The 26,519-nt window shown below is 41.3% G+C and overlaps 1 protein-coding gene across 1 annotated transcript; it reads right to left on the bottom strand.

Annotated features, from left to right (window-relative positions):
* Window positions 1–1,065: 1,065 nt before the first annotated feature.
* LOC121836363 lies at window positions 1,066–5,990 on the bottom strand. Its single transcript, XM_042291259.1, has 5 exons — window positions 5,853–5,990; window positions 3,883–4,037; window positions 3,185–3,255; window positions 2,271–2,348; window positions 1,066–1,190 (listed from the first exon to the last, which is right to left on the bottom strand). Exons 1-5 carry the CDS (start codon window positions 5,988–5,990, stop codon window positions 1,066–1,068), a joined length of 567 nt encoding a protein of 188 aa, XP_042147193.1.
* Between the last annotated feature and the right edge of the window lie 20,529 nt (window positions 5,991–26,519).

The raw sequence follows: 26,519 nt of genomic DNA, 5'->3' as shown, positions 1-26,519 counted from the left end.
TTTGTAGAACCGAACTTACAAAACCTGGCCAGTGATAGTCCCCTTAAAAAGTTAGTGTTTTTTTCAGCGCAAAAATGAACTAGGCATTGCAAGACGCTCAGTCTCCGCACAAATGTAGTGGTATCAGTCCGGAGCAGGTGCCAATGTTTCAGAACTTGCCATTTTATTTGGAAGTTACAAGTGATTTTCGGAAAGTTTCAGTGGGAAAGTAAGGCCCGTTCTTATAGGCTCATGCCATGCATATCAATGTATTTATGGTCAGATATTTTCTTATATAAAATATTTTGAAAGTCACTTATAACTTTTGAATCAAATAACGACCAACTGTGAAAGTTTGTCATTTAGTATAGACTCCTTGAGCTAAATTTGCGTGCGAACTGAGCGTTCGGCAATGTATAGTTTATTTTTGCAGTAAAACAAAACCCACACCATTTTCTTTTTCTTTCTTTTTTTGGGGGGGGGGAATTTTGTACACTATGGTGAGTGTGCAGTCGCATGTGAAATGGAACATGTGCTGACATCGTTTCCAACAGAACGTATGCTGCTTTTGAAAATGATGGCACACTTCCCGTAGCTTGCAGCAAACCACACTTGTGCCATCATAGTGGTGTACGGGACACATGCATGCTAACCTTGTTTCCACAACATGTCCTCTACTAAGGAATTAGGATACATGTTCCGTAATTCAGTAATATAATACGTGCTGTGGCAACAAGGTCATCAGGGATATGTTCCGTTCTTAAACTGTCTTTTTTCTAACACTATAATTTTTGTTTGCAACCAGTTACAATAAAATAATTTATATATCGTCATTACTACTTGACTATGCCGCCCGAAAACTTTCTGTGACTATGCAGTCAAAGCTATGGGCGCAAGGGCACTCGTACACTTTGAGAATCGATCGGCAAATGAAAGCTGTGCACGTGCAATCTTCACTACTTATGAAGTGCCACAGAAAACTGTCCGGATATATAGGGCCACTGCCCTTGAAATGTTAAGGGAATATACGAATCCTTGACACTTTCGATCGCTGCAACAGTGAAGATGCGGTTGTATTTAGCTTTTTTATTTGCAGCCTTCCTCGTAGATATTATATTTGGCAGAGGTGCCGCAAAGTAGGTCAAAGACAAAATCGCAGACAGTGTCCTTTCCGAGCTGACTCTCCGGAACCAGAACACTGCAAGCGGGTCCTGTAATGAAAACAAGGAAGAAAAGCATTCAACAAATAATGCATGCTTACTCTTAGAATTTTCCATTTTCACTTGTAAATGAACGAGGCATTGCGCTGGTCATTAATTGACACAACTTCACATCATTCGCGACCAAGACGACTCTAATGAATAGAATAAACAAACATAAAAGATCAACATTACGCGATTTCAGAAGGGCCTGCGTGTCAACTGCACCGTGTATCACTTGGAACATCAATAAGTGATTTTTAAATAATGAATTTAGCCAATTATAACTGCGATCGGTGCAATGCTTCAACGGCCATGCGATTTTAGTAGCGGTGCCACATCTTTTTACCACTGAATCTTCATGGACATTGGGGCTCTGTATCCTATGACAATCTTACTGGTAAGCGGAGTAGAACACGGCCTATCATGGTGTTTCCAGTGGCCATAAGGGTTGACAATTAAATTGTGCCTCACTCCTCTGATCCGGAATTTACATGTCGCACAGGAGTGCATTCGGATTCGCGGAGAAGAAAACAGCATACACTAGCATTTGGTATATCTTTTGTAGGAATTGACATAGAAATGAGGAGCGACACCTTAGTACAAAGAACCATGGCACTCTATTACGTTCTAACGGACTACCGTCGTGATCAATAGACCTAAAACACCCCATGCGGTATATTTTGTTTTGTTTTTCGGGGGAGGGGGGCGAGTGGCGATTTTCACAAGGTGTGCAATCTCCATTTATCAAATAGCCCGATGTACAAACCTTCGGATTCCATTCCTCGACCACAGCTTTCTCAAAAGCTAGCAGATAAACCATAGAAACATGAAGGCCTGTTCCAGCTCATATTGAACAGCCCAGAACGTATTGCTAATCCGCATATTTTTATTACCATTATTACTCTCTCAAAGGGAATCTTGCAGTCAACTCATTTAAAATGTGAACTGCCTGCTCGGGTTTCCCGACTAGTAATTGCAAACTCTGTTCGGTAGTACCACATCTTAAGAATTTCCAACCCCAATTTTGCAATCCGAACATCGTTCTAATATGAAAATGTTTCAAAGTTGGCATGAAATTGTTGATTTCACCTGGTGTGATGTAGGGATGCCTGTACAGAGAGCAGGAGGCACAGTCCACGTAAGGAATGTGCACGCCCAGCATTCCTTCTGTTAAAAAAAAAAGAATAAAATCATTTATATTTTGCAGAAACAAAAAACTACACGAAACCCGGTTTGCAAGTTTAAGACCCATTCTCTGATGCGTTTAAATGCGAACTTCGTAATAAAAACTACAACAACCTACAGTTGCCCTTTTAGAACGCACAATTCAGGTTGCATAAAAATCTGACTTAAAGTTTCGATGAAATAAAAGACACTTTTTTAGTCTTATTTTATGTAAAAAAATTCACTTTTTATGCAATTTTATGTAAACATTCACAAGAAATGCATAATTATATTCTTCTTATCAGTATTATTTTTTTATTCTTCTTCTTCTTCTTATTATTATTGTTTCTAGTTGGCAAACTCAGAACTTTTTTTGAAAGTTTTAATCTCTAAACTCACACGCAAGTAAAAAATAAAGAAGAAAACTGCTTTTTTGCGTTGTTTTATTATGTAAATAATTTCAATAAAGAAAAAAATATAGCATTTTTTTTAAAGAAAATTTTCTAGAGAAGGTATACTGTTTCAAATAATTTTATGCAATTTAATATTGCCGTCCAGAATATGAAATTTAGTTTGAAGGTGTCCAAATGTAGAGTTGAATGCTGTCCAACATAATTTATAAATGTCATTCCCTTTCACTATACAAAAAAAATATATTAAAAGTTTCACACAGAAAAAAAAGATTGGTTTCAACTGAACGGTATGTTTAACATACAAGACAATTAAAAATATTTTTAAAGACTAGAGATTTGTAAGGAGTTAAATACTGCCGTGGTATATTTTTTTGAATGACTGGATTTCAGTATGGCATATCAGTGTGCAAGATTGTAGCTACTTACGAGGTGTTTTGAACTGCAGCGCGTTCTTGACTTGATAACCCTGGTTGGACTTAGGGGTAATGGTTACATTCCTGTGTTAAAGACATACATAAATCGTGCATAATAATATTGTCGAAGGGTTTATTATTTTGAATACTGCAGCCATATACCTTAAGTGTAAAATGAATATGGGATTATAAAAAAGGTACGCTTCTTGAAGCATGTGTTCAGATAATTCTAACGCACATTCTCAATTGTTTTTTAAAGTTTCAATATTAGACAAATAGCTTTTGCAGGAAATCTTTATAAAACAAATGTTTTATAAAAATAAGTAGGTGGTGTAACAACACAAAAGTTTAACAAAGGCTTGTAACGCGAAAGTATAACGAAAAAAGTGTAACACGTTAAATATAATTAACTTACGCCTTGCTAAATTTAGCATCAAACATGAATTGTCACGATTAATTAGGCTAAATTAAGAATAACGTAGCGTGACCACTGAGCTCATAGCAGCTCAAAACACGCTGCATGTATCGTCTTTCTGTGATTGGGAACACTGACGTAAATGAGGCTGGTCACATGCTTTTACTATTGTAGGTGATGTTGCCTCGGAACTGCTTCTGAAAGACAATGAATCTTTGAAGGGTCTATTCCAGTTGTTATAAAATTTTGTGTCTGTGTGTGTGTGTGCCGGAGGGGGGATAATTTTCTCTGCTCACGTTCGGGTTCCCCCGGTGTGAAGAAGAAGGGGGGCAGCGCCAGCTACTATTGGGCCGGTCTGAGAGCCCTTCACGCACTTCGCCTTTCCTCCAAAACCCGGATCGGTTTCGTGGCTTCGGTATGTCAGATACCATGTCTCTTTCAGAGGGAAACACTGTGGTAAAGAGGCATACATTTAAACTACACGATGAAACTCTGGAAAGACGGGAACACTAATCAGAGAAGAGGCTGCTAACGTGCAATATTTTCGAGTTTCTATTTGCGGTTAATTGCCTTTACTGGCACGCCTCAACATAGACGTGGCTCCTTGGGGCTCAACACTTTTTCTCGCAAGATTCTTTCTTTTTTGTACTGAACATTGGAAAGGGGGCTTTCAGGCTCGGCCTCGGGGCTTGCACTAGCGCTTTTTCAATATTTTTGGCTACGCAATAAACCCATCCCGAAATTTAATCTGACTACTTTAATAACTCTGATAATCTGAGTAGATTGCATCTGCGTCGTAGTGATGACGGCCTTTATTTTAGCCTCGAAGCGCAGGACGATTGCTTAATTCAGAACTCAAGCAATTATGTAGTGTCTCAAACTAGAAATTCAATCACATTGCAGTACTCAGCTTATACCATTTTTTTTTATTATGTCTCCGCCGTGAAGTACAAAGGGTCGTTCAAGGTTAACCGGGATATCTATTTCTAAAAAGGGAATGGGAAATCATACAGGCAGAAAACTATATGAGCTGTTGAAAGTATTCCCGTTGGCATCCAAGCACCATTGCCTTTAATTTTAAAGCTTCTTGATTCTGTTGGCGTAGAAAGTAATTGGGTTGCGTAGCTGTAATCGAATGAACGTGTGCGTGCGGGTCGCTTGTCGCCGGCTACCGTCCTTCGCCAAATTGTTGATACCATCTTTACACTCTTGTCCGTGCCACCACTTGTTCCCCTTACTGTACCTGCAACTTTCTCAAAATATTAACTGGTTGAAATTTGACCTTTTCTAGAAACTTGATAGTTCACCACTGTTAATTTCAACACACTACAGCAGCATTACACGCCAATATAGTAGCAGGAACTGCATGCTAACACGTCAGAAACGTCTTTATAGGCTCTGGATATTCAACAAAGATTATGGTAACATCGTTTGCAAGGTTCATTATATGCTACACTTGTTCAGCGATATCTTAAGGTAAAAAGTGACAATCAACTTTTAAGGATCCTTAAAAAAGTCAGAACTTCAATGGAATACAAATTTCTTTGGCACTGCGCCCTCGCACCTGGATTGCCTACTAAAGCTGTGACTCTTCTTTTCTGCGGAAATAATACAAAAAGTTGTCCTCTAGTACTTTGTTTTTTGTACGGGACCTCATGGCCTCATAGACAATACGCCGACGGCATTATAATAGTATATCGTATCGCAACGTCGAATGATAGGAAACAATGAACAAAGCTGAGCGAAATAATATTCATTGCATCATTGCCGTATCCTTCAAATGAAGTGATGGCGACAGTTCTTCACGTTTTTCGAAGCACTGCTCGGTCACACGATGCGAGGAGGATTTCTAGGATTTGATTCTGTAAAAAAAAAGCGCTTAACTCTTCGTTAAATAGTCTTTGAACTTTTTCCCACAACACCATGCTGCACAAACGAACAAATCAGGTCTATTAGTCCAGCGAAGGTCACCGGAAAGTCCACACATCCATCATTATTTTAAGTCTGGGGAAGTCCCACAACACACATGAAAAACTTATGAAGAAATTTAGCGGGTAAAGTTCTCCGCTTAATTTTCTAGCTAAATATTTAAAAAAAGGGACGGGAAAGCTTTCTGGCCAAGTTTAGCTCTAGTCGGTCACTGCGACGATCACACACACAACGGCGATCATTCCTAACGATCGGCTGGTACGTATTACGGGCCATACCAGTCTGCATCTGCGAAAACAGCTGTGAAACTTAAATCTTTGTGTACAGAAAGACTTACCTTCCATACCTCCTGGTATTTTCCGAGCTCTGGCTTTAGCTCCGGGTATGCTGCAGCGGTATTATGCGTGTGAGCAGCATTGATGACTCCGCCAAGTGTCAGTAAGGCCGCCGCAAGGGTAACCAGCATGGCTGTCATTGTTGTCGTTTGAAGTATTTAACGCGTGCTGTAAGATGTTCGGAGTAGCAAAGCCGCCGCTCTTTTGACAACAAGCAGCAACAAGAACGATATACTTCATCAGTACAAACGCAGAGTTAAACCCTAGAGGCAACTCTATTCAATTTTCTAGATTTTCCGGTCACGAATGCACTTTTTGGATTTAATGCACCTAATGTATCAAATAGAACTTTTGTTTTTTCGAGACTGATTAAATAACGGTGTATATTCCACCTCAAACTTACGCTTTAGTGTTTTAGAGTGAAACGGCGACGATAATTCTGCGTGGTTTTCTGTCTTGAGGCGGCGACGTCACTTTTGCGCCACCTTGCATTTGATTGACTGAGTCGGATGACGCAGATTCAAGCGAAAAGTTTTAGTGATTAACTCAAAGGACACTGAAAAAAAAAATAAAACTTTGACTGCAGGATGATGACGAATCTGTTTCCAGTGTTGCATCAGCTGCAGCACGCCAGTTAACAAAATCGATGGTAGAATTTTCGCTCAGACTATCTACGATAGAAACTCCGGCGTAGTTTCGGTTCGAAATTTTTTATCATGACCTTATTATGTCTCATTAAAGCAGTATCAGTAACATTTGATTTTGTTCAAGATATGAGCAGACTTTCCTTTTGAACTTATAAATCTCTATAGTTGGTACCCGATTGTAAATTGAACATTGAACATCCGCAGGTTGTACTCCATAGTCTGAAGTTGATTTATTTAACTGAGTTTTTGAACCCCTTTGAGTATAATGGTGTGACTTGAATAAAGTAGTCTTATAATGGCTAAATTAACGTAGTAGTCCAAACGGAGAGCCGCCAGCAACTTGGTTAACTGCTTTTGGACGAAACAAACGTAAACAAATATTCAACTTACAGATCTTTTGGTATAAGGGGTGATCGCCGGTCAAATGGTAACGACAGTAAAAAACTGGCTGCGGCAGATTCTCGGTGACGTCCTTCGGAACTCTCTTAGAACGATACGTTTTGTTGCGCGCATTTTTATAGCGTGCTAGAGGAAGCAGATTATTTTCGTATATTTAAGCTAGTTTGAATACATTATAGGTTTGAGGTCTTATGGGACGCGTGCCAACTATACACTGCGAAGCTAGATAGAAGCTTAATTGTTCTTAATATTTCTCGACGGTAACAGCATGCAGATGGTATTGGGTAAACGCTGCATAATGTCGGAAGCTCCGTGAAAAGGGTGCAGTAAAAAAAGTCAAAGAAAAAATTTTGAAATTCTGAGCGTGGGTGTTCTGCGGGGGTTTGTTAGCTTCGAGTTGCGTATACATGCGCTGTTTTGCTTCGGTATGCGCATCTAAACTGAGTTTTGCAATGTAAATTAGTTTCAGTTAGGTTATTGAGACAGCTTCGTTAAATTTAGAATTAATAGACTGCAAGAGAATTTAATCCTGATAGACGGAAAGCGCGAGGTCTTTGAGAAGCCATCGCCCTTTTTTTGAGGCGAACCGCCTAAATTCCTGGGTAACCTAATGAGATGAGACTTGCTGCATATTTATTACTATATTTTTTTCTTTTTTAGGTGATCGAATTTACATAACAGAAACCAAGTTTTTTTTTTTTTTTTTTTTTAGAAGGCGAATCTGAATTAAACGTTGTGAGGACCGAAATCGCTAATGTAAACCAATGAATATTGGTTGGAATATTATTTGCTCGATTTGCGTTGTACAAGCTTGCCGTGCGGAGGCAATACAGAGATTTTATATTTGTTGACAAAGTTGTACACGGAGAAGTGAACTCAATTGATTTGTTGCGTTTTTTAGAGTTTCATGTTCCGTCAAGGGTCAAGAGGAATGTACTAACTTTTCACTAATCTTGTCTGTCTTCTGCGTCTCCTTTATCGAGAATTCAATTATCTTTTATTAAGACTCCCCTGGACATTTTTTTCCTACCAGTTTATGTTTCATGTGCTAAGGTGGATGTCTTTAAACTACCTATTGTAACGCGGGATTTGTGCAGCCTTTTCAGTTTCTGTTATATATTGTTTATATTTTTATTGTAACGTGTTTTTATTAGCTTGATATAGTGCTGTGTTTTAGATTGCTTTGCTTGCACCACATTACAGACTGTAAAGTTGTTCGTGGGCACAGAAAAATAAAGATTTCTTCTTCTTCCTCTTTTCTAATATTATTATTAAATCGTGAAAACAGGTAGACATTGCATTTTGTGTTTCTTCAAATTACATATTTATGTACTAAATTAGTATATATTTGTGGGATGTTATATATTATACTTGTCATGATAATTATTTCGATTGACAACTGATCCTGCACATACTCACCTTAACTACTTTAGCAAAAATGTACGAACAAATCAATTTACTAATTTCCAAATAATAGGTATTAAATTATAATTTATTTTTTCACCTGCTACACAGAGATCCCGTGCGCCTGAATGAATTACATTTTAAATTAAAAGCATGGACATCACTTGTGTTTCTCTTTATCGTGCCTTTATTCCATTTTGTTTCCATCAATTCTGTATTGTTATAAATGCAAATTGTGTGCATAAATGATAAGGTTTTATGGGACACTGCCAAAAATTGGAAGTGGTTCCCGAGTTCCTACTGAAAAAAAACCCAGACTAATGTAGTTAAGTTTGTGTGGGATATACAAAATGCCAGCAAATCACGCTGGCAAAAAAAAAAAAAAAAAAAAAAACTCTAGCTTCAAGGTTAGGACAACGGAGGGACATCCGCTCATACATTAAGTTTTTCTTTAATGCTGACATGAGTGTGAGCCATTTCGGTTTTTCTAAAGGCGAAAATAAGTGAAAAAAATGCATAAGATTGTTCTCATGACATTTTATTTTCTATGTGATCATGCATAAAAAAAAATCCAGCAGTCAAACAAAAATAAATTCTTACAGGTTTTAAGTAGAATGGCTGGAACATGTGCAGAAAAAATTAAATTAAATTTTGACATATGCGTGATATTCAAGCACTTAAGCATGTTTTGTTGTTCAATGACCGTTAAAATTTGAGAACCCATTACGAGAACCGTGCATTTTAAAACCTATATCTATCCCCCGTGATTTCACGCCCTGTTGATATGCTCATTGGATCCCTCGACCTTGTATACGACAAAGCAAAATATGACAAAATACGCATAAATGATATTATCTATTAGAGACCACGGCGGTTTAATTTAAGGTTTCGATTCATAAGTACTAAAGCATGTACCACCTCGGCGTAGCTTGCACACATCGTAATAAAATGCTCCACATATCGTCACCACTACTCGCCGTTGCCGTTGAAATGTTAAGCGGGTTTTAAATCCTTTACACTTTTAATGCAACAGGAAAAACATTTGCCTTTAGCGTTTTTCTTTGCAGCCTTCTTCGTAGGCCTGATATTTGGTAGGTTCTCCGCAAAGCAAACCGAAGACCAAATGACAGGAGGTGGCCTTTCCTAGATGACGTCCCGGAACAAAAATACTACAAGCGAACCCTGCAATTAAAGCACAAAAAAAAAAAAAATCAGTGCAATTACGCCTTTACAGTCTCGCATTTTCGCTGGTAAGTAAATGAGGCATTTGCGATGGTTAATAATTGACACAAGTACACATCTTTTGCGACCTATACGAGTAATAATGAAGAGCGCAAGTACAAGTAAAAATAAATAAATAAAACTAGCAGCCGGCATACTAAAAAAGCCCTTACTGTATGCTGCATCATTATACTCCTAACATCAGTCATCAATCATTATTTATTAAGTCAAACGGATAACATTGGGAACGCTATCATGTGCCAACGGCAGTGTGATGTTAGATGAAAAATAAGCGAAAACTCTTTTTGCTACTTTATCTTCGTGGTCATTGGGGCGATATATTGCAAGCCCATCTTACTGGTAAGCAAATTAGAGCACGATCAATGAATGGTGCTTCCAGTGCGAAGTTCTGCAACGTGCACATAGAAGGTCATGAGTGAACGGTGAAATTGCACCTCACTCCTCTGATGACGTCCCATACACTCCGACTCAACGAGAAAAAGCAAAAAAAAAAAAAATGCACAGCCATTGGTGTGACATATGTATTTGTAGAAACTGAAACAAAATGACAAAATAGATCTTAGTGTCAAAGAAAAGTATGTTCGAAAATATCAGGATTCAAGAATTTTCTGGCTCAAGTTTGCAATGGGAGCGTCACATTATAAAATATGTCAATGCTTGCGTAACATTGCTGAGTTCACCTGGTGTGATGTAGGAATGCCTGTACCAACAGCAAGTGGCGCAGTCCACGTAAGGAATGCTCATATTCACCGATCCTTCTGTTAAAGAGTGAATAAGAACACTTAAAATTTCGGGGAACCAAATACGCCAAGCACGGGAGGCAAGTTTAAGGCACAATCCTTGCTGCTTTTAAAATGCAAAATTAGTATGAAAAAATCTACAATAACCTAAAACTAACTTAATATGTATTGAACTGATGAATATTGAAGTTTTTGTTTTAGATATGCAATAATAATAACGTAATTAAACTTGACTTCTGAAAATTGACGACAACGCGCGTGGACGTGTCGGAAAAATGACCATATGTATGCCATAGAGAAATTCTTAATCAAGGAAATAAAGAAAAAATAGAAAAGGGGCTGTATGTATCTTAGGTTTAGAGTTATTATGAAACATGATAAATGAAGTTGCATAACACACTAACTTCATATTTCATTGGTGTAGAAGGCAATTATTATTTTTATTTTGTATGTTTTTTTAACAAAGAGATCAACTTCTCGAAGGTAATAATTTTTTTTAGCAAAAATACAATAAAAATCACAAGAAAGTTTTTTTTTAAAATTCTGCGAACAGTTCTCATAAAGGAATAGATAAATAATTACCTACAATCTTAAAAGAGGAAAGTCTGAAATAAGTGAATTGCTTGATAATTGTTTTCCTTGTTGTATTGCTGCGTAGAATAGGAAACCCAGTTTATTAACGCCCAAATGTAAAGAAAAATCCCGTATAAAAATTCGTATTGGTCTGCTTAAAAATAAGAACATTTTCCAATAACGACAATTCTTAAAAGAAAAAGTCCGATTTCGGCTAAACCGTATATGAATATAGGAAAACATAGTTTTAATAATAATCAATATACAAGGTATATGTAATGGCATGAATAGACATGGTGCATCTTTGAAACTCGAGATTTAGTGCGGCATATAAGTATGCAAAGTTACAGCTACTTAAAATGTCTTGAACTCCACGGCATGCTTGGTTTCTGAACCCTCGATGGAGTTAAGGGTTTATGTCGAATTTTTGGATCAGGGGCATACACCAAACCGTGCTTAATGATGTATAAAAGACGTAATTAAGATATTGCAGTCGCATCTCTCTGCTACAAATAAATAAAACAGCGCAAACATGCGCTGCACCGGGCAGGTGGAAGACACACAAATACAGCGCTGAGCTTGTCATTCAGGGTCCCTGTTTCCTTGCGCGGTTTTATGTTTTAGATGTTCATCATTCACCGACTAGCCCTTGTATTCGTTGAAACTGGGATTTGTGACACTAAAGAGATACGCTTTTCTTTAAGTATAAATTAAAACATTCTCGGTACGCACTTTATTTAGCTTGAAATAAATTTAACGTCTCCAGGAATGGGAATTATTTTATGTGGAATCTGTATAGAAATAGGGTTAATAAGGATCTATAAACTTTAGCTCAACTGTTTAACGCGAATAACCGCAGTTGTGTTACAGAAAAGCGTAACATGCTAAATTGATCAAACTTAAGGCTGTAAAAGACTTTACTGCTAAATATTAGCAGGAAACTATAATTTTCGCGTTATAATTTGCCAAATATTGCGCAGGTTGGTGCTACTGTTGAGCTCTGAGAAGCTCATAAAGAAACTGCCAGTGTAGCTCAAAATACGTTGGACACTTTGCCTCTTAAGACTTTATCCCTAAGGCTATAACATGCTTTTTTAATTCATAGGGCTTTAAAGCGCAGAAATTATAATCTATAAATGGTTTAATTATGACGATTTTTTGCCAGTAAACAGCAGGACCTGTAAGCAATAAAAAAAAAAAAATTCCCGGCTTGTGCTGTGCTCCGGGCCACTTTCGCACGTTTTCCATTCCTAAGGGAAGGTTTCCCTCTGTTCGCGTCAATTGACCGAGCCTTAGAGCGTAATTATCACGTATGTTCAGACAGCCTCTTACGCGCTCGGCTGGCTGTCTCAGTATAATGGCACTTAACGCTGCAGGATCGCAGAGCTGCGTAATTTTTTAATATGATGTAAATGTCACGTGATACGCATATTTTTGATGTTTGCGCGTACCTCGAGTCAGAAATTTTATACCATATCTTTAGGGTGCTAGAAAATAACGCCTTATATTTAGGGTCTTAGAACGTAACACCCTATTTGTGGTGTGTTTGAACTCTACACCTTTTGTTAAGGGTGTTCAGAATTACAGAATTTTTCTAGGGTGCTTCGGAAAGCGAGTATAGGGGCTCCATGTGGGACAAGCCATTTAAACCAATAAAGGTGCAAAAACGTTAAGTGTGTGCTATGGCATATTTTGACAACAGAAAACAAATTTATAATTTGAATGTGTCAGCTGAAGCGAATATTTCAAAATTTTACTGGGATTCACCCGGTCCTCACTCAATAAGCAAATGTCGCTGCACAAGCCTGAGTCTTGGGTATGCAGGACAGTATTGATTCTTTTGGAGGTTTATTATGAAAGTTAATGAAAGTCGTACGTCCCTAACATTTTACCTTGAAAGCGCTGGAGGTTTTTTTATAAATTCTTCTGAATTCCAAGTGAATTACGCATTCTAATTGCCTAAAGTTTTTCTTCTAAAAGTGCTTAGGGTCCCGACAATCTTTTGGGAACGAAAAATAAGTCCTCGTTCAGTTTTAGGGTTCTATATTCCGCTAAATGTTGCAGAAACATTTTTCCGGTATATTAGGCGGGAAAACATTGTACCCTTCGTTCGTGACGTCACCTCGCTTTGAAAACCACAACCCTCCACCCCCCCCCCCCCCCCCCCTCACCCTGGCCTGACCCAGAAATACGCCACGGCACTGAATTGCCAAAGGAGGTTTTGTAAGTGCCTGACACGTATGCCTGAAAATAGGCTTTACACACACAAAAAAGAGGTTTAGAATTTTATTGCCGTCTGGAGACTCATGTAAGCGATTCCACGCCCTTTTATTTCGAGTCGACGTGCACCCTCCCAAGAACAAGCATGTTTTGAAATTGCTTTTAAAGCAATATGTGACTCACTTTGTGTTTCGCAATGTAAACACTGTTTTAAAGCTTATTTTGATAAAATTTTATTCCTTGAGAAACGTGTTGTATCCAAGCATCTGAGCACGTTTGTTTATTTATTTGAAATACTGTGGACCTGTCTGTGTACACGGGAGGGAAAAACACTACACACAGAAAATAAGGAACTTAATCACGCACTCACCGTGTGAAGCGAGCGAAGGTAGGTTGCACGTTGCTATCCACGCATGCTCAAGATATACATTTCCACATGCAAAACTTAACTAAACAATTCAATCAGCTGTGCTTCAAATAATGCAGGACTACAATTGACAACTTGCTCTGGCAAAGTGTTCAACTCAATAATAGTTCGACAAAAGAAAGACTATTTAAAGACCTCATTTCTGTATTGGTAGGGTGCAATTGCTTTAGTAGTGCTCGTTCCTTTGGAGCGTGATGTTAAATGTAGAATGTACAGTTCAGGATTAATCTTTGTCGAGGCATTAGCCAAAGCGTATAATTCCTTTAATCTACACACTTTCCTTCTTTTCTCTAAACAGTCAAGCCGCACTTCAGGTCTCATTGCCGTAACTGACTCGGTGCGCTTCTACCATGAAAAACCAACCGAGGTGCCAGATTCTGTGTCCGTTGAATTTCTGGAACCTGCTGCTTCCTGTATGGGTCCCATACGCCCCCGCGTATTCCAAAATTGGACGTACATAACATTTATATGCAGCTAATGGAACATCTCTATTTGCGTGTCTAAGATGCCGCCTAAGAAAGCCTAACTTCTGATAAGCCTTGGCGCATGTGGGGTCCACATGACTATTCCAATGCAGGGTATTAGCTAAAATAACTCCTTTAATTTATTAAATTCAATGCCGCATATCGATAGTAAAAGTCTAAGACTTTTTTTTTTGTAATACAGCAAGAGACAGTTTTATCAAAATTAATTACCGTACCACATTTTTTGCTCCACGAGGATATTTCTTCCAGAAAATAGTTGACAATTTCCTTTTCCTGAACTGCAGACACTTTGAAAAGACCATAGAGTCGTCTGCGAGGAATTTAAGTTGAACAGACGGAGGGAAATTTGTTGCTATATCATATATATAAATTAAGAATAAAAGGGGCCCTAACACTGATCACTGGAGTATTCCTGAGAAAACTGCTGAGGGGGGAGAGCAAGCTTTATTACAGCTAACATACTGCATTCTTCCTCCTAAATAAGAACGTATCGAAGATATTAAACCCTGATTTAATCCCAATTGGTTTAATTTTAATACTAAATTGTCACGGGGTACCCGGCCAAATGCTTTAGAGTAATCTATAAATATTACGTCAACCTGACGTTGTTCGTTTATTCCTGATGCAAACTCGTGTGTGCACTATATTAGTTGCGTGACTGTCGAAAGACCCTGCCGAAGCCCGTTCTGGTGTTCATACAGTAAGTTATTTTCCTCTAAGTGTTTACTTCTATGTTTAGAAATTATGTGTTCTAAAAGTTTACAGCATGTCGTTGCTAAGGATATAGGGCGATAAGTTTGAAGTTCCATCTTATTTCCGGACTTTTAAATGAGCGCAATTTTCCCACATAGTAATTTGCTCTGAAGAAGGGGCGCTTGAAAAGTTAAATATAAATACCGCGACACCCACTCGCCATATCTTCTAAAAAAAAAAAAATGCGTAGGGGATATTGTCTGGTCCGGATGCTTTTTTATCGTTTATATTCAAGAATAAGTAAAAAAATACCACTACCAACTCTGGCATATGTGAGTCGTTGGGTACGTCGACAAGGCCTACGGGTGGGTCACGTAACACCGTAAAGACTGTGGTTCTTCTTGGGGCCACTGCCTTTGGGAGTACCACGTTCGCGGCGAGACACTCTACCGCGAAGCGGGTTCGTACTCGCGTGGCATGCTGCTCGCTGAGCGCAAACAGACACCAGTCACGTTAGTCACGGTGATAATCTTGGTTTATTTACAGTACAAAACAAATAACAAGAAGACAGTGGCTATAAGCTGGTAAACGCCGTCGGTGTGGAGATCGCCCACGGCCGAACGGTCATTCACAAAGATACAAGGGACGGCGTAAACGCTCACTGGTGCACCGGAAGGTTCCCCGTTTTCGCCGCCGCCGAAATTCCAAGAAGAGAGACGAGATCCCGCTGTCCGCTGGTTTCAAGATAACCGCGGGGGCGAAGCGGCCAATCAAGGGGCGACACGTCGACCTCCTCTCTGCGGGGATTCGTAACGAAAATCGCCCCAAAGGGTGAAAGGAGGAAGCCAGCGCCACCTCTCGCTACGTCAGCGCGGCCCCCACGGCGCGCCAAAACGCTGACGCGACAGAATGTCGAGGGATCACAAGACAGACTGGAAGTATTTGTTGAATTATTCCACAATTGCAGAAAAACAGGAGACAACTTCATTATTGAATAACACGAAATTTCTTCCTTCGGAGTAAAGAAAACACCCAAAGTTATGTCGGGATTCCCCCAAGAACCGTGACAGCACATTACCCCAGTAGCTTTCCTTAGCTTGTGTCACAAGATCATTTAACTGTCGTCCTAAATTTGATATCTCAGTGGTGTTTCTAACTTTGTTTTTTCTTCGGCGTTTTATCTTTTGTTTTAGTTGCAGAATTTCCCTCGTTACCCCAAAATGCCTCCTTTTTGCTCTCCCTTTCCTTGAAGGAACAAAATGACATATACAGTAGGATAAAATATTTTGAACTTCCTCCACAGCTTGTTGACATAAGATAAATGGCTGAAATAATAAAAATGCTTTTCTAAGTAGTCAAGAGCAGACACATCATCCGCGTTTTGGAAATCGTGACCTACGTTTAAGGGACGGCTGTTTCGTGATGTTTTTTTCGAGAGTTGCGATAAAAATACCAACATCTTATGGTCTGACACTCCACCTATAATACGAATTTCGTCCACTTCAACCATATTGCTAACCAAAATTAAGTCTAATGTTGTTAGACCAGTATTTGTTTCTCGGGTCGGATTGTTCACTAACGGTCTCAGGTTGAAACAAAAAGCAATATCTAGAAGTAGTTCTGGGGACAATACCTCATTTGTACCCTCTTGGCTAGTTGTCCTATTAATACCAGGCAGGTTAAAGTCCCCTGTAAAAACAATCTTAGCTTTGTTGCTAAATTGTAGAGCCATGGAGTACTATAAATCTTCTAAAAACTTTGGTGGGGTATTTGGGGGCCTATAAACGGCGCCTATAATAAATGTATTTCTGTGGATTGTTAGTTTACACCACAATGCCCCGCCGTTGATAGGGCAATTTATTAAAACCAGATCTACCGTGTTTTAAAAATGATACCCACATCACCGCCTCTTAATCCGGTGTCTTTCCGAATAATTTTATATGGAGGTGGGACAATTTGATTGTCCCCAATACCATTGTGCAGCCATGTCTCCGTAATAGCAAAAAATTTGGAGATCATAAAAAACAAGATCATTTCCAGTGCGTCTACTTTATTTAATATGCTTATAGCATTGAAGCTCAAGATCTTAAATATTTTGAGGGCGTTCTTACCAACTGATTTGTGGCGTCATCTATTGTAATGGTGAGTTCGCTGTTCGTTTGCTTTAGACATGTGCCCAATGATGTCGTCCCAAAAAAAAAAAAAAATATTGTTACCAATCTTTATCTTGTCATGAATCAAGAAATCGTTTTCTTCGTTATCACGATGCCGCTTGCTGCATTCCCACAGCTTCTTGCGCCTTTGAAGTGTCATTCAGAAATAGTAGTGTTCAATTGTTATCTTACTCCCTTTCAGAAGTCTGCGTTTATTTATAAGATTATCTTTTCTGCGGAATCAAAGAATTTTACGATGACGGGTCGATTCCTGTTCGTTCTTCGCCCAACGCGATGCAAGTGTTCGACAGTGCTAAGACGAATTCCCAAGTGTTTCTTCAACCAACACCATCTAGTACCTTTGATTTTAACGTATCTACCGTTTCATTAGACAGTTTTAGTGGATAAGGCAATTTATTAATTCCCTTTCGTACGCAAAGCTATAGCTTTGCGTACGCAAGGGAATCGCGGGTCGCGGCTGCGCATTCGCAGGACGCAATAGGAGGGTTAGCGTATTGCGTACGCACGCAACGCTGGGGATTTTGCGTTGCTGGCTCGCGGGCTTTGCGGGACGCCCTCGAGAGATTTCGGGCTCAGCGCCAGCGCAAATTTCAAGATGGCGGTTACCTCAAATGGCGCAGCAGGGGGGCGACGTGGTGTTCTCGAAGTTCTGTGTTACGTGAAATTGCGTGGTGTTCAGCTCGGCAATTCTTTCTGGGACGTACCGCGGTCGAATCAGATCGCCGTGCAGCTGAAGGAGTGCACAGTGAAAACGTTCACCGCTCGGTATGTGCGTCAACGCTGCGATCTGCTCAACGCTAAGAATATTCGTGCAGTTCATCGCCGACGGACGAACGACTCTAAAAGAAATCGCCGAAGTTCTCGCTATGCCCTGGACATCAGTAGGTCATGGATTTCATTCCGCTATAGCATTGATAAAAGATGCCGTTTCCACGGGACGAGTGACGGAGGCTTCGTGATCGAATTTGGCTACGCACCCGTACTCGCATACCCCGCAGAAAAGCGCGCTGGACGAGCCAGCTGCGGCTTGGTTTAACTTGGAATAAAAGGTTTAGAAACGTTTTATTTTCAATATTTATTTTCAGGAGCATGGTGGCGCTATATGCACGCGGAATTCTGTGGCTCTGGCAAATTTAACCAAAAATCATGCGAGGTGCTCACTCGGAAACGTAACGCACAACTAAAATTGGTCCGAGCGGGCCGTTTTTAGCGTACGCTATACTATTGCGTATTGCGTACGCAAGAACCAGCAACGCTATACTAAAACTGCCTATTGTCGTCTTCCGCAATCACAAAAACCATAAAGCTATTGCGGCTATAATCTTCTAGACTGCGAAGCTTCCTTTGAAATTCAAAAGGTTTTCTTGTATTGAGGTGACACTTTGTTGAAGACCTACGAATTGATTTTTAACCCCTTTAGTTTATTGGCTCATTACTTCAATCTGTTCAACCCTTTTAGCTAAGCTGTTAAATTTGCTTTCAAAGTGTTGTTGGCTAGTTTTTGTTACTCCGAGATAATTTATAATCACGTTTTGTGTAACCAGAATAGCTTTCATTATCTCCTCCATCGCAAGTGGGGTATCAGTGCCCCCCTCATCAGCTCCCGGGCTCCATTCGATGTCTCCGCATAACAATACGCCAAAGGTGACATCAATACACACCTGCAACAGCAACACACACGTCCGAGGGAATGGCAGCAAAAAAAAAAAAAGGGACATGTTGCTTGCACGTATACAATAAAAAGAGCGATCATTACTCACCCGCATGAAAAACGTTAGAGGGTTATCCATCGCTCCCGGTGAAGTGCCACCATGCCCTCTGGCACTGAACAGCCAACGCGGCCTTTTTGTAGTTTCGTAGGCGGGGGCGGGACATGCTGTCGATGTTGCTCCGGTATTTGCGATGCCGCCAAGCACCAGTGGCTTGAACGTGTGGCCAGTGTCTCTGTTGATATGTGAATGAGCAACGCTGATTCTGTGAGGCTGTGACCACAATCGTGACGAGGCGGCTAGGTTATCCGTTGAATCAATCTGCGCTGTCGGCGTTGCGCTGACCAAGAGCTCCGCTGAGTCGAGCTGCCGCATCATGGTTTCGCTGGCCGAGCATTCCGTTGAATCGAGCTGCAGCATCAACGAGCCCGTAAGTCCAGCCAGGAATATTAGACGCTGCAAGAAAAACGTTAGAGGGTTATCCATCGCTTGCGGTGAAGTGCCACCATGCCCATTTTAGTTAAGTGCCCCTTTCACTGTTCCTTTCAGAAGCCACGATGAGAGCAGTGTTTTCCAGAACACACCTTTGTTACCCGTGATTTCAGGCCTTTTTGCTATGCTTGTTGGACGCCAAACAAAACCCTGACAAAATATGATACAATAGACACTACGGCGGTTTTATTTAAGGTTTTCTATCTCACCCAGGCAGCACACGATATTGGGCCAACATTGGAATTGATGGGACAAAGAATGGCCCAACAATGGCCCAACTGAGCCATGTGTTTACCAATATTGGAATTACCTGGGCCAATAATGGACTATCATAGCCAATGTTTTTCCAATATCGGTGATGCACTGGAATAAGCTGTCCAATATTGGACTGTGAAAGCCAATGGCTTGCCAATATTGGATAAATGCTGGCATAACCTGTCCAATATTGGATTGTCAAAGCCAATGGTTTTCCAATATTGGATATATGCTGGCATAAGTTATCCAATATTGGACTGCCAAAGCCAATGGCTTTCCAATATTGGATATATACTGGCATAACCTGTCCAATATTGGACTGTCAAAGTCAATGGTTTTCCAATATTGGATATATGCCGGCATAAGTTATCAAATATTGGACTGTCAAAGCCGATAGGTTTCCGATATTGGATATATGCTGGCATAAACTGTACAATATTGGACTGTCAGAGTCAATGGCTTTCCAATATTGGATACATGCCAGCATTAGCTGTCCAATATTGGACTGTTAGAGCCAATGGCTTTCCAATATCGGATGCATGCTGGCGTAAGCTGGTCAATATTCAACTGTCAAAGCCAACAGCTTTCCAAGATCAACTCATGCTGGCATAAGCTGGTCCAATAGTGGACTGTAAAAGCCAATTTGGATTTCCAATTTTGGAAGTATGCTGACTTGTGCTGGTCATATTGCACTGCCAAGGCCGAGGGCTTTCTAATATTGAATGTATGCTGTCATATGCTGTTCAATATAGGAGCGTTAAAGCCACAATTTCCAGTATTGGAAATACAGGGATGAAACTGGGCAAAGCAGCTTTGGAGAAATTTTGGGAGCAGAAAAAAACTATTTTCATGCAGGCTAGCAGCAAAAACGAGGTCTTGGAGCAAGTTGGGACCAGCACTCGTCAGTTTTAAGAATTAAAATAGAGGCTAAATGTCACCTGGTTTTCAAAACTCAATGAAATATGGCATATAGATAACTTAATCAATGGGAACTCAACAGTGGTTTAATTAACCTTTTATTTGAAACATTTTTCACAAACTTACATGAAAATTAGACAAATCATATAAAGCAAAACTGCACGACAGTGCGACACGTGATGGAACCAACTTGCAAAGTGGTAAAAGTAAGCAAACAGATACATATATACTGCGCCTCGATCTGGCCGGCCGCGCTCGCTCTGCGGAAATGTGAGCGTGGGACTCTCGAGCCCCGTTAGCTTACTGATGCTTCAAGACGCTACTTTGTTGTCGCGAATCATTTGCCCTTTGAACGGTCGCGAAGCCGTTGCGCCCGGCGTACCCTACGCAGCATATTTCAGAAACCGTTCGCGCAGCATCGCAACCTTCTTACTGCGAGCGTCGGTGATTCATCGTGTGTTGAAAGTCGGACGATGTGCTGTTCGAGGTGTCTTTTATGTGCAACTCTTTCGTAAAAAAATTTGAAGTTTAAAAACGCGAACCTAACAGTGTACAAACAGTTTTAAATTTATTGATAAAAAATATATATATTTATAGATATATTTGTGTACATCGTGCGCAAAAAATAGTCGCGCTTAGTTCTTCATTCTAAATTATAATATAAGTTATACGACGCAAAACATACTGTCGTCGCACTTGCCCGGTTTAGAACCACTTTTGGACTGGACAGTTTCTTTAGAAGTTCGAAAGCTGACCTTCAAAGAGCTGTCCTGTTAAATCGGTAATGACAGCAAGGTAGACGCCATGCGTGTTTAAGGCCAATCCTCTCTCCGGTTAGGGTCACGTGACTACTGTCTCAAAGCTGGCGATAAGGCAGAGCACGGAACCTGCCTAAAGCACAAGGTCACGCATAACTTCTACTGCACTATCAACCTTGGGTAGGAGTGACAAATTCTCTCGCTCCGTTCATTGTTGAGATGCCCCTGAAGATAAGCCTTTGTAAGCGCACCCCACCCCCGTTCTGGCCTGCTTGCTTTGTACTCCTTCTCTCTTTTTTCTCTCTCTCCCTAAGCTGAAGGCGCGGTTGCTGTGCGTACTCGCCGGACTTGAATCCGCTCTCTGTGCGCGGGTAACGGCAGAAGTGTGATCATGTGGTTTGACGGATGACACATTACCCGTTGACAAACTCGGAATGCCTGCGTCGCAAGGACCGGACCTAGTTTCGCGCGTGATGCGGCCTGCGGGGTGCAGGCCCGCTGTGGATTTCGCTTCTGTGGCAAATGGTATCTCGTTCGAAAAGTCCTATCCGTGTCGATTTCTTCAAAGAGGCCCAAGACATTCTTGTGAACAGTTTAGTGTCCGGTTCGGCAAATGGCAGCGTGTGCTACATTGTGTTGAATCTTCACGGATCACTTCCTTGTAGTTTTTGTGTTTGAGTGGTTGTTCTGCAGTGCCCGTGTTGACATATAAGTCGGATTACATCTTTCAAGTCCAGTATTTTCAACGTAAGTGTGCTGCAACCTACTTGATGATCATTGTCCGTTCTTGTATGGGCAATCTTCCGGATAACCTCTAGAATTGGGCATTGCCTATCTCCTGGCAGCTGGGAGAATAATTTTCCCGCAATCTTACCGACAGTCGCCTGCCATTATCTGTCTGAAATAATGTCACAACCGCAGGTAGAATACTGACTTTTTTATTCTATCTGCGTTTCGCAAAAACACGTTTCGTTGCCACCTTTCTGGTCGACATTTACGTTTCATCGACATTCGTTACGCGAATGGCGCGCTGTAGGGGCATTTCGTCGCGCGTGTATTCTTGAGGCGCGTGCTCACCGAACCAGCCCACCCTTTCACGCCGCTTCATGCTAATCTGAAGCGGTTCATTGCAACAAAAAAAGAAGAAAATAAAACATATTTTGAATTTTTTTATGAAACATCGCGTGTTGATGAAACGATCTGTCTATGAAATGTAGTTCGATGAACTGATAGCACCGCCAATGAGGGGCGACTAGTGGTAGAATTTTGGCGAAACAATTCTGTCAGCTGCCGGGAGACTGGACACTACCCAAGAATTACCCCGGTTGTTGCTTGCTTTGCAGTCTTTTTAATTGTATCACAGCTGAGTAGTACCTCTTCACATATTACGAATTGCTGAGATTGTGCTTGTCTACAGAATAAGCTGTGCGTAATAAACTGTTAGGAGATTTCAAAACAATCCCTTGTGTCTGTTTACCTTCCTTTTTGCAAACAACTTGGCGAGGGCACTTGCAAAGAGCTGGGCGAGTGCAACGATGGCCAAAAATCAGCATGACGGCCAACATTGGATCGGGTCGCGCTTCCAGTGTTGTCCAATATTACGCCGGTCTTCGCCAATATGGGGGCACCTTGGCTGGAACCATGGTTTAGCGATGGCCCAACATTGGCACCAATGATGGGGCCGACATCGGCTGGAACGATGGCTGAACATTGGCCCAACATTGGCACCGATCACTGGGCCAACATTGGAAAGGGTAGCGCTTCCAATATTGTCCAATATTGAGGCCGGTCTTTGCCAATGTTAGGCCAATGTCGGACCGACATTGGTGTGCTGCCTGGGCAGGTAATAAAGCATCATGTATGATCTTAGCTTAGCTTGCACGCTTTGCAATAGAATGCTTCAAATATTATCGCCCCTGCTTGCCCAGGGTCAATGCCATTGAATTCTTAGGGAGTCACCAAATTTTATACACTTTCAATGCAACAATAAGGACGCGGTTGCCTTTATCGTTTTTCTTCGCAGCCTTCCCTAGTAAACTTGATATTTTGCGGAGGGGGGCCCGCAAGGCAAATGGAAGACAAAATCACAGAAGGTAGTTTTCCCCAGCTGACTCACCGGAACCATGACGCTTCCAGCGGGACCTGCTGTAAAAGCAGAGAAAGAAAAAAATCCAACAAAAACAACACAATTACACTACTAGAATTTCGGATTTGCGCTGATAAAAACAACAGAGGCATTTGCGCTGGTCAATAATTGTCACAAGTACAGTTTACATATTTTGCGACCTTAACGAGTTTGTAATGAAGAGCCCACGTGTAAAAACTAACAGCATGCACTCTTCATAATTATACAACCTTGATCCTGCTGACACGACCTGAGACTGGTAGCACATAATGTGCGAGAGGCCTTCCAGGGAAGAATAGAAGTGCGTCTGTACGGCGGCCCCTACCAAAGATTCCCTTTCATTTCCTACGGCCCGTTCACACACTTGCGACTCCTTAGAACTGAGTGCCTTGAAACCTCTTAAAATTTCTTTGGGCGAAAGTACACATAGGCACGCTCGCACCCTCTATGTGATGACCCTGCAACTGCATTTCACAGGAGCGAAGACTTCGCGGGATTCCCGAAATCAAATGCGCGTAATACCTAAGATAAAGGCTCGTTTATAACGTTGTCAACAGATTTTCGAGCCAAGAAATGAAGGATTATGCGCGAGAGAAATAGAATATATATTGGACCGCCAAGTTTCAACTGCTACGCAATAGATTGCGCCAGTCCGTTTTCTCTCGCAACAGATTTTAAGAGGTTCCAAGTCGCAAGTGTGTGAACGGGCTATTACACACGCCGTGAGATACCGCTAGAGGACTGGAAAGGCAGGGGAACGCACGAGCTGATTACGGGTTCGCTCTTTGCGTGCCCGTACCACTGAGCCTTGATAACTTATACAAAACAAGAAAAAAAGAAAGAGCCTGAATAGCTCAGTCGGTTTTGTTTTTTATTACTTGGGTCCCAATTTTAAGGTAACGAGTTTAAGTTCTGCCGCGAGATTAAAGTATTTTAAATGGTATACTATGGCTGTAACACCTTTCAGTGTCGTTACAGCCAGCTGTTACAGCCGGCTATTAGAGTTGGCTGTTTCAACCAAACTTTACAAAACTCCATGAAATTCGGCTGATAAAACACATTCTTTAAAAGCCTAAATTGTATACTGCATATTGTTCACTTGAACATCAATCATACGTTTTAACGTGAAACGTTGTTTGGTGTGGTTGCGACGTTCCGTGAAGCTACATTTTGTGAAGGCACATTTCGAGACGGCAAATGACGTCACTACGTGGCTTCATTTTCCTTACTAATTTTAGCAGGAAAAGTTGACATCACTTGGTTTTATTTAACGTGACCTATATAGAAAATCAATTTTCCCGCTGAATTTAGCAGAAAAATAGTCCTTACGTGACATATAGTCACGTGACCTGTACGCAAATTTAGTTTCACGCCAGATGTAGCGGGAAAGTTGACGCCACGTAACCTCAACACCACTTCAGTTTTCCTGCTAAATTTAGCGAGGAAAAGGATGTCATATGATTCCATGCCACGTGACCCATATCCAAAATCAATTTCCCCGCCAAAATTTAGCAGAAAAATTTACGTCACGTGACCTATACACAAATTTAAGTTTCCCATTAAATTTAGCGCGAAAATTGACGTCACGTGACCTACGTATAAATTTAGTTAAACCTCTACGCATCATTCCCCCTACTCTGGGGACACGGGCGATCCAACGGGGAAAGCCAATGGGCGAATGAGTGAATGAGTCAATGGGTTGGGGATGAACGGGTGAAGTCAATGAAGCGGAGTAAATAGTGTGAAGGGTAGTGGAGGGACCTGGAGGGCAGAAGGGTGAGGAGGGGCATACCCTCCGCTCCTCCTCCTCAAGAGCTGCGCTCTAATTTCGCATTACAGTAATCTGTAAACGCCTTTCATTTTTTGATGCACTAACGCTTCACGTATCCGACACGATTGCCCAGCAATCTGCCGTACGATGTTTAATAAATCACGTTAATAAATTTGCGATAGGTACCATGCGCCAACGGCCGTGTGATTTTAGATGCAAAAATCAGCGAACACCTTTTGGCCAGTAAATATGCACGTCATTGAGGCGTTATATTGGAAGATCATCTTTCCGGTAAGCGGTTTAGAGCACGACCGATCATTGGTGCTTCCCGGGCAAAGGGCTGCAACGTGCTCGCAGGAGCTCATAAGAGTGAACGGTGAAATTGTACCTCACTCTTATAATGACGTCCCATGCACTCTGGTTTGCGGAGAAGACAACGTTCACGGAAAATTGGCTTGGAATTTCCCTTGGTAGAAATTGAAACGAAAATGGCAAGACACATCATCGTATATTTTTTACACATGAAATAATAAAGAAATAAGACGAAGCACAGAACATTACATTTTTCAGCTAGCAACAAACTAAAAGAGAAATGTCAGATTTGAAAAAAAAAACAGAAAAAACTATGACTAAAATACATGAAATTTATGTTTGAAAAATGAGATCAAAGGATTAAAAACAACGTATCACGTCGGTGTGTGAAGCAGTCTTGAAGGTTCACGTTTAATTCTGTTTTTGTCCGTGAGAGTGAAGGAGCAGGAATATTAGTGCACCCGACACCCATACCAAATGACTCGATGATTCCGCCTCCCCCTCCCCCCCCCCCCTTTCCCCCAAACGTGTTCTTGAGCTTTTTAGAATCCCTGTATCGCGAAAGGAAGGTGTGCAATCATCAGACGTGCGGCCATGAACAACGATGGGATGAAAGAACTCACCGGAGGCCTTTGAAGCCTCCAGGTAATGATCCCTGAGTCGGTGGTTGACACATCGACCTGTTCGACCGAAGTACTGGCTCGCACAGCTCGGGGAATCGAGTAGGCATTCTTGTCTTTAAACTTAATAAACTTGCTAGCGTGTGTGACACTGTGCCTTTTTGAAACGTCACTTATATTGACTGTTTGGCATACCTGTTCGAGGCGCATGCGGCAAGAAAAGACAACACGCGTGCCGAACTTAGCAGCGAGAAATCTTAAACGGTGCGGAGAGTTATGCGTACAGACCGTTCCACTAGGAAGAGCGGAGAGAGAAAAAAGTTCCCTCTCCCTCTCACCCCGCGCGTCGTCTGCTCCGCCGAGTGGGCTGTACCTAATGCCTCGTTCACACTTGGGAACCGGCGGCCGGATGCGCGAGAATTCTGACGCCCGGCGACGAAAGCAGGCAGAATTTCCGGCGGAGAACAAGATTGCTATGGGACCAATTTTGAACGCCGGAAAAACGTTTTCTCTCGCCGCAAGCCAATCAGAACGCACGGGAGAAGTGGCGCTTGCTGACGTCAGATCTCCGCTGACGAGCTGGCGACGACGGCGGCATTGTTTTCGCATCCGGGACCCCGTCGACGGCACCGCATTCCGAAGCGTCGCCTGGACGCGTACCCTGGCGGTGGGGTAAAAGGTGGTGGGGGATAGAGGCATCACCAA

This window comes from Ixodes scapularis, unplaced genomic scaffold (assembly GCF_016920785.2).
Source record: "Ixodes scapularis isolate PalLabHiFi unplaced genomic scaffold, ASM1692078v2 PGA_scaffold2__306_contigs__length_199485367, whole genome shotgun sequence".
NCBI lineage: Eukaryota > Metazoa > Arthropoda > Arachnida > Ixodida > Ixodidae > Ixodes > Ixodes scapularis.
This window is presented reverse-complemented; position numbering and strand designations above follow the sequence as displayed.

Bases quoted from the DNA above. Each gene is read 5' to 3' on its own strand.
- LOC121836363 (XM_042291259.1), bottom strand. From the start codon at position 5,990: ATGACAGCCATGCTGGTTACCCTTGCGGCGGCCTTACTGACACTTGGC. The intron at 2,349-3,184 runs GTAAGTAGCTAC...TTTTTTTAACAG, and splicing joins GCTGCAGTTCAAAACACCTC to AAGGAATGCTGGGCGTGCAC. The intron at 1,191-2,270 runs GTGAAATCAACA...TTTTCATTACAG, and splicing joins GCATCCCTACATCACACCAG to GACCCGCTTGCAGTGTTCTG.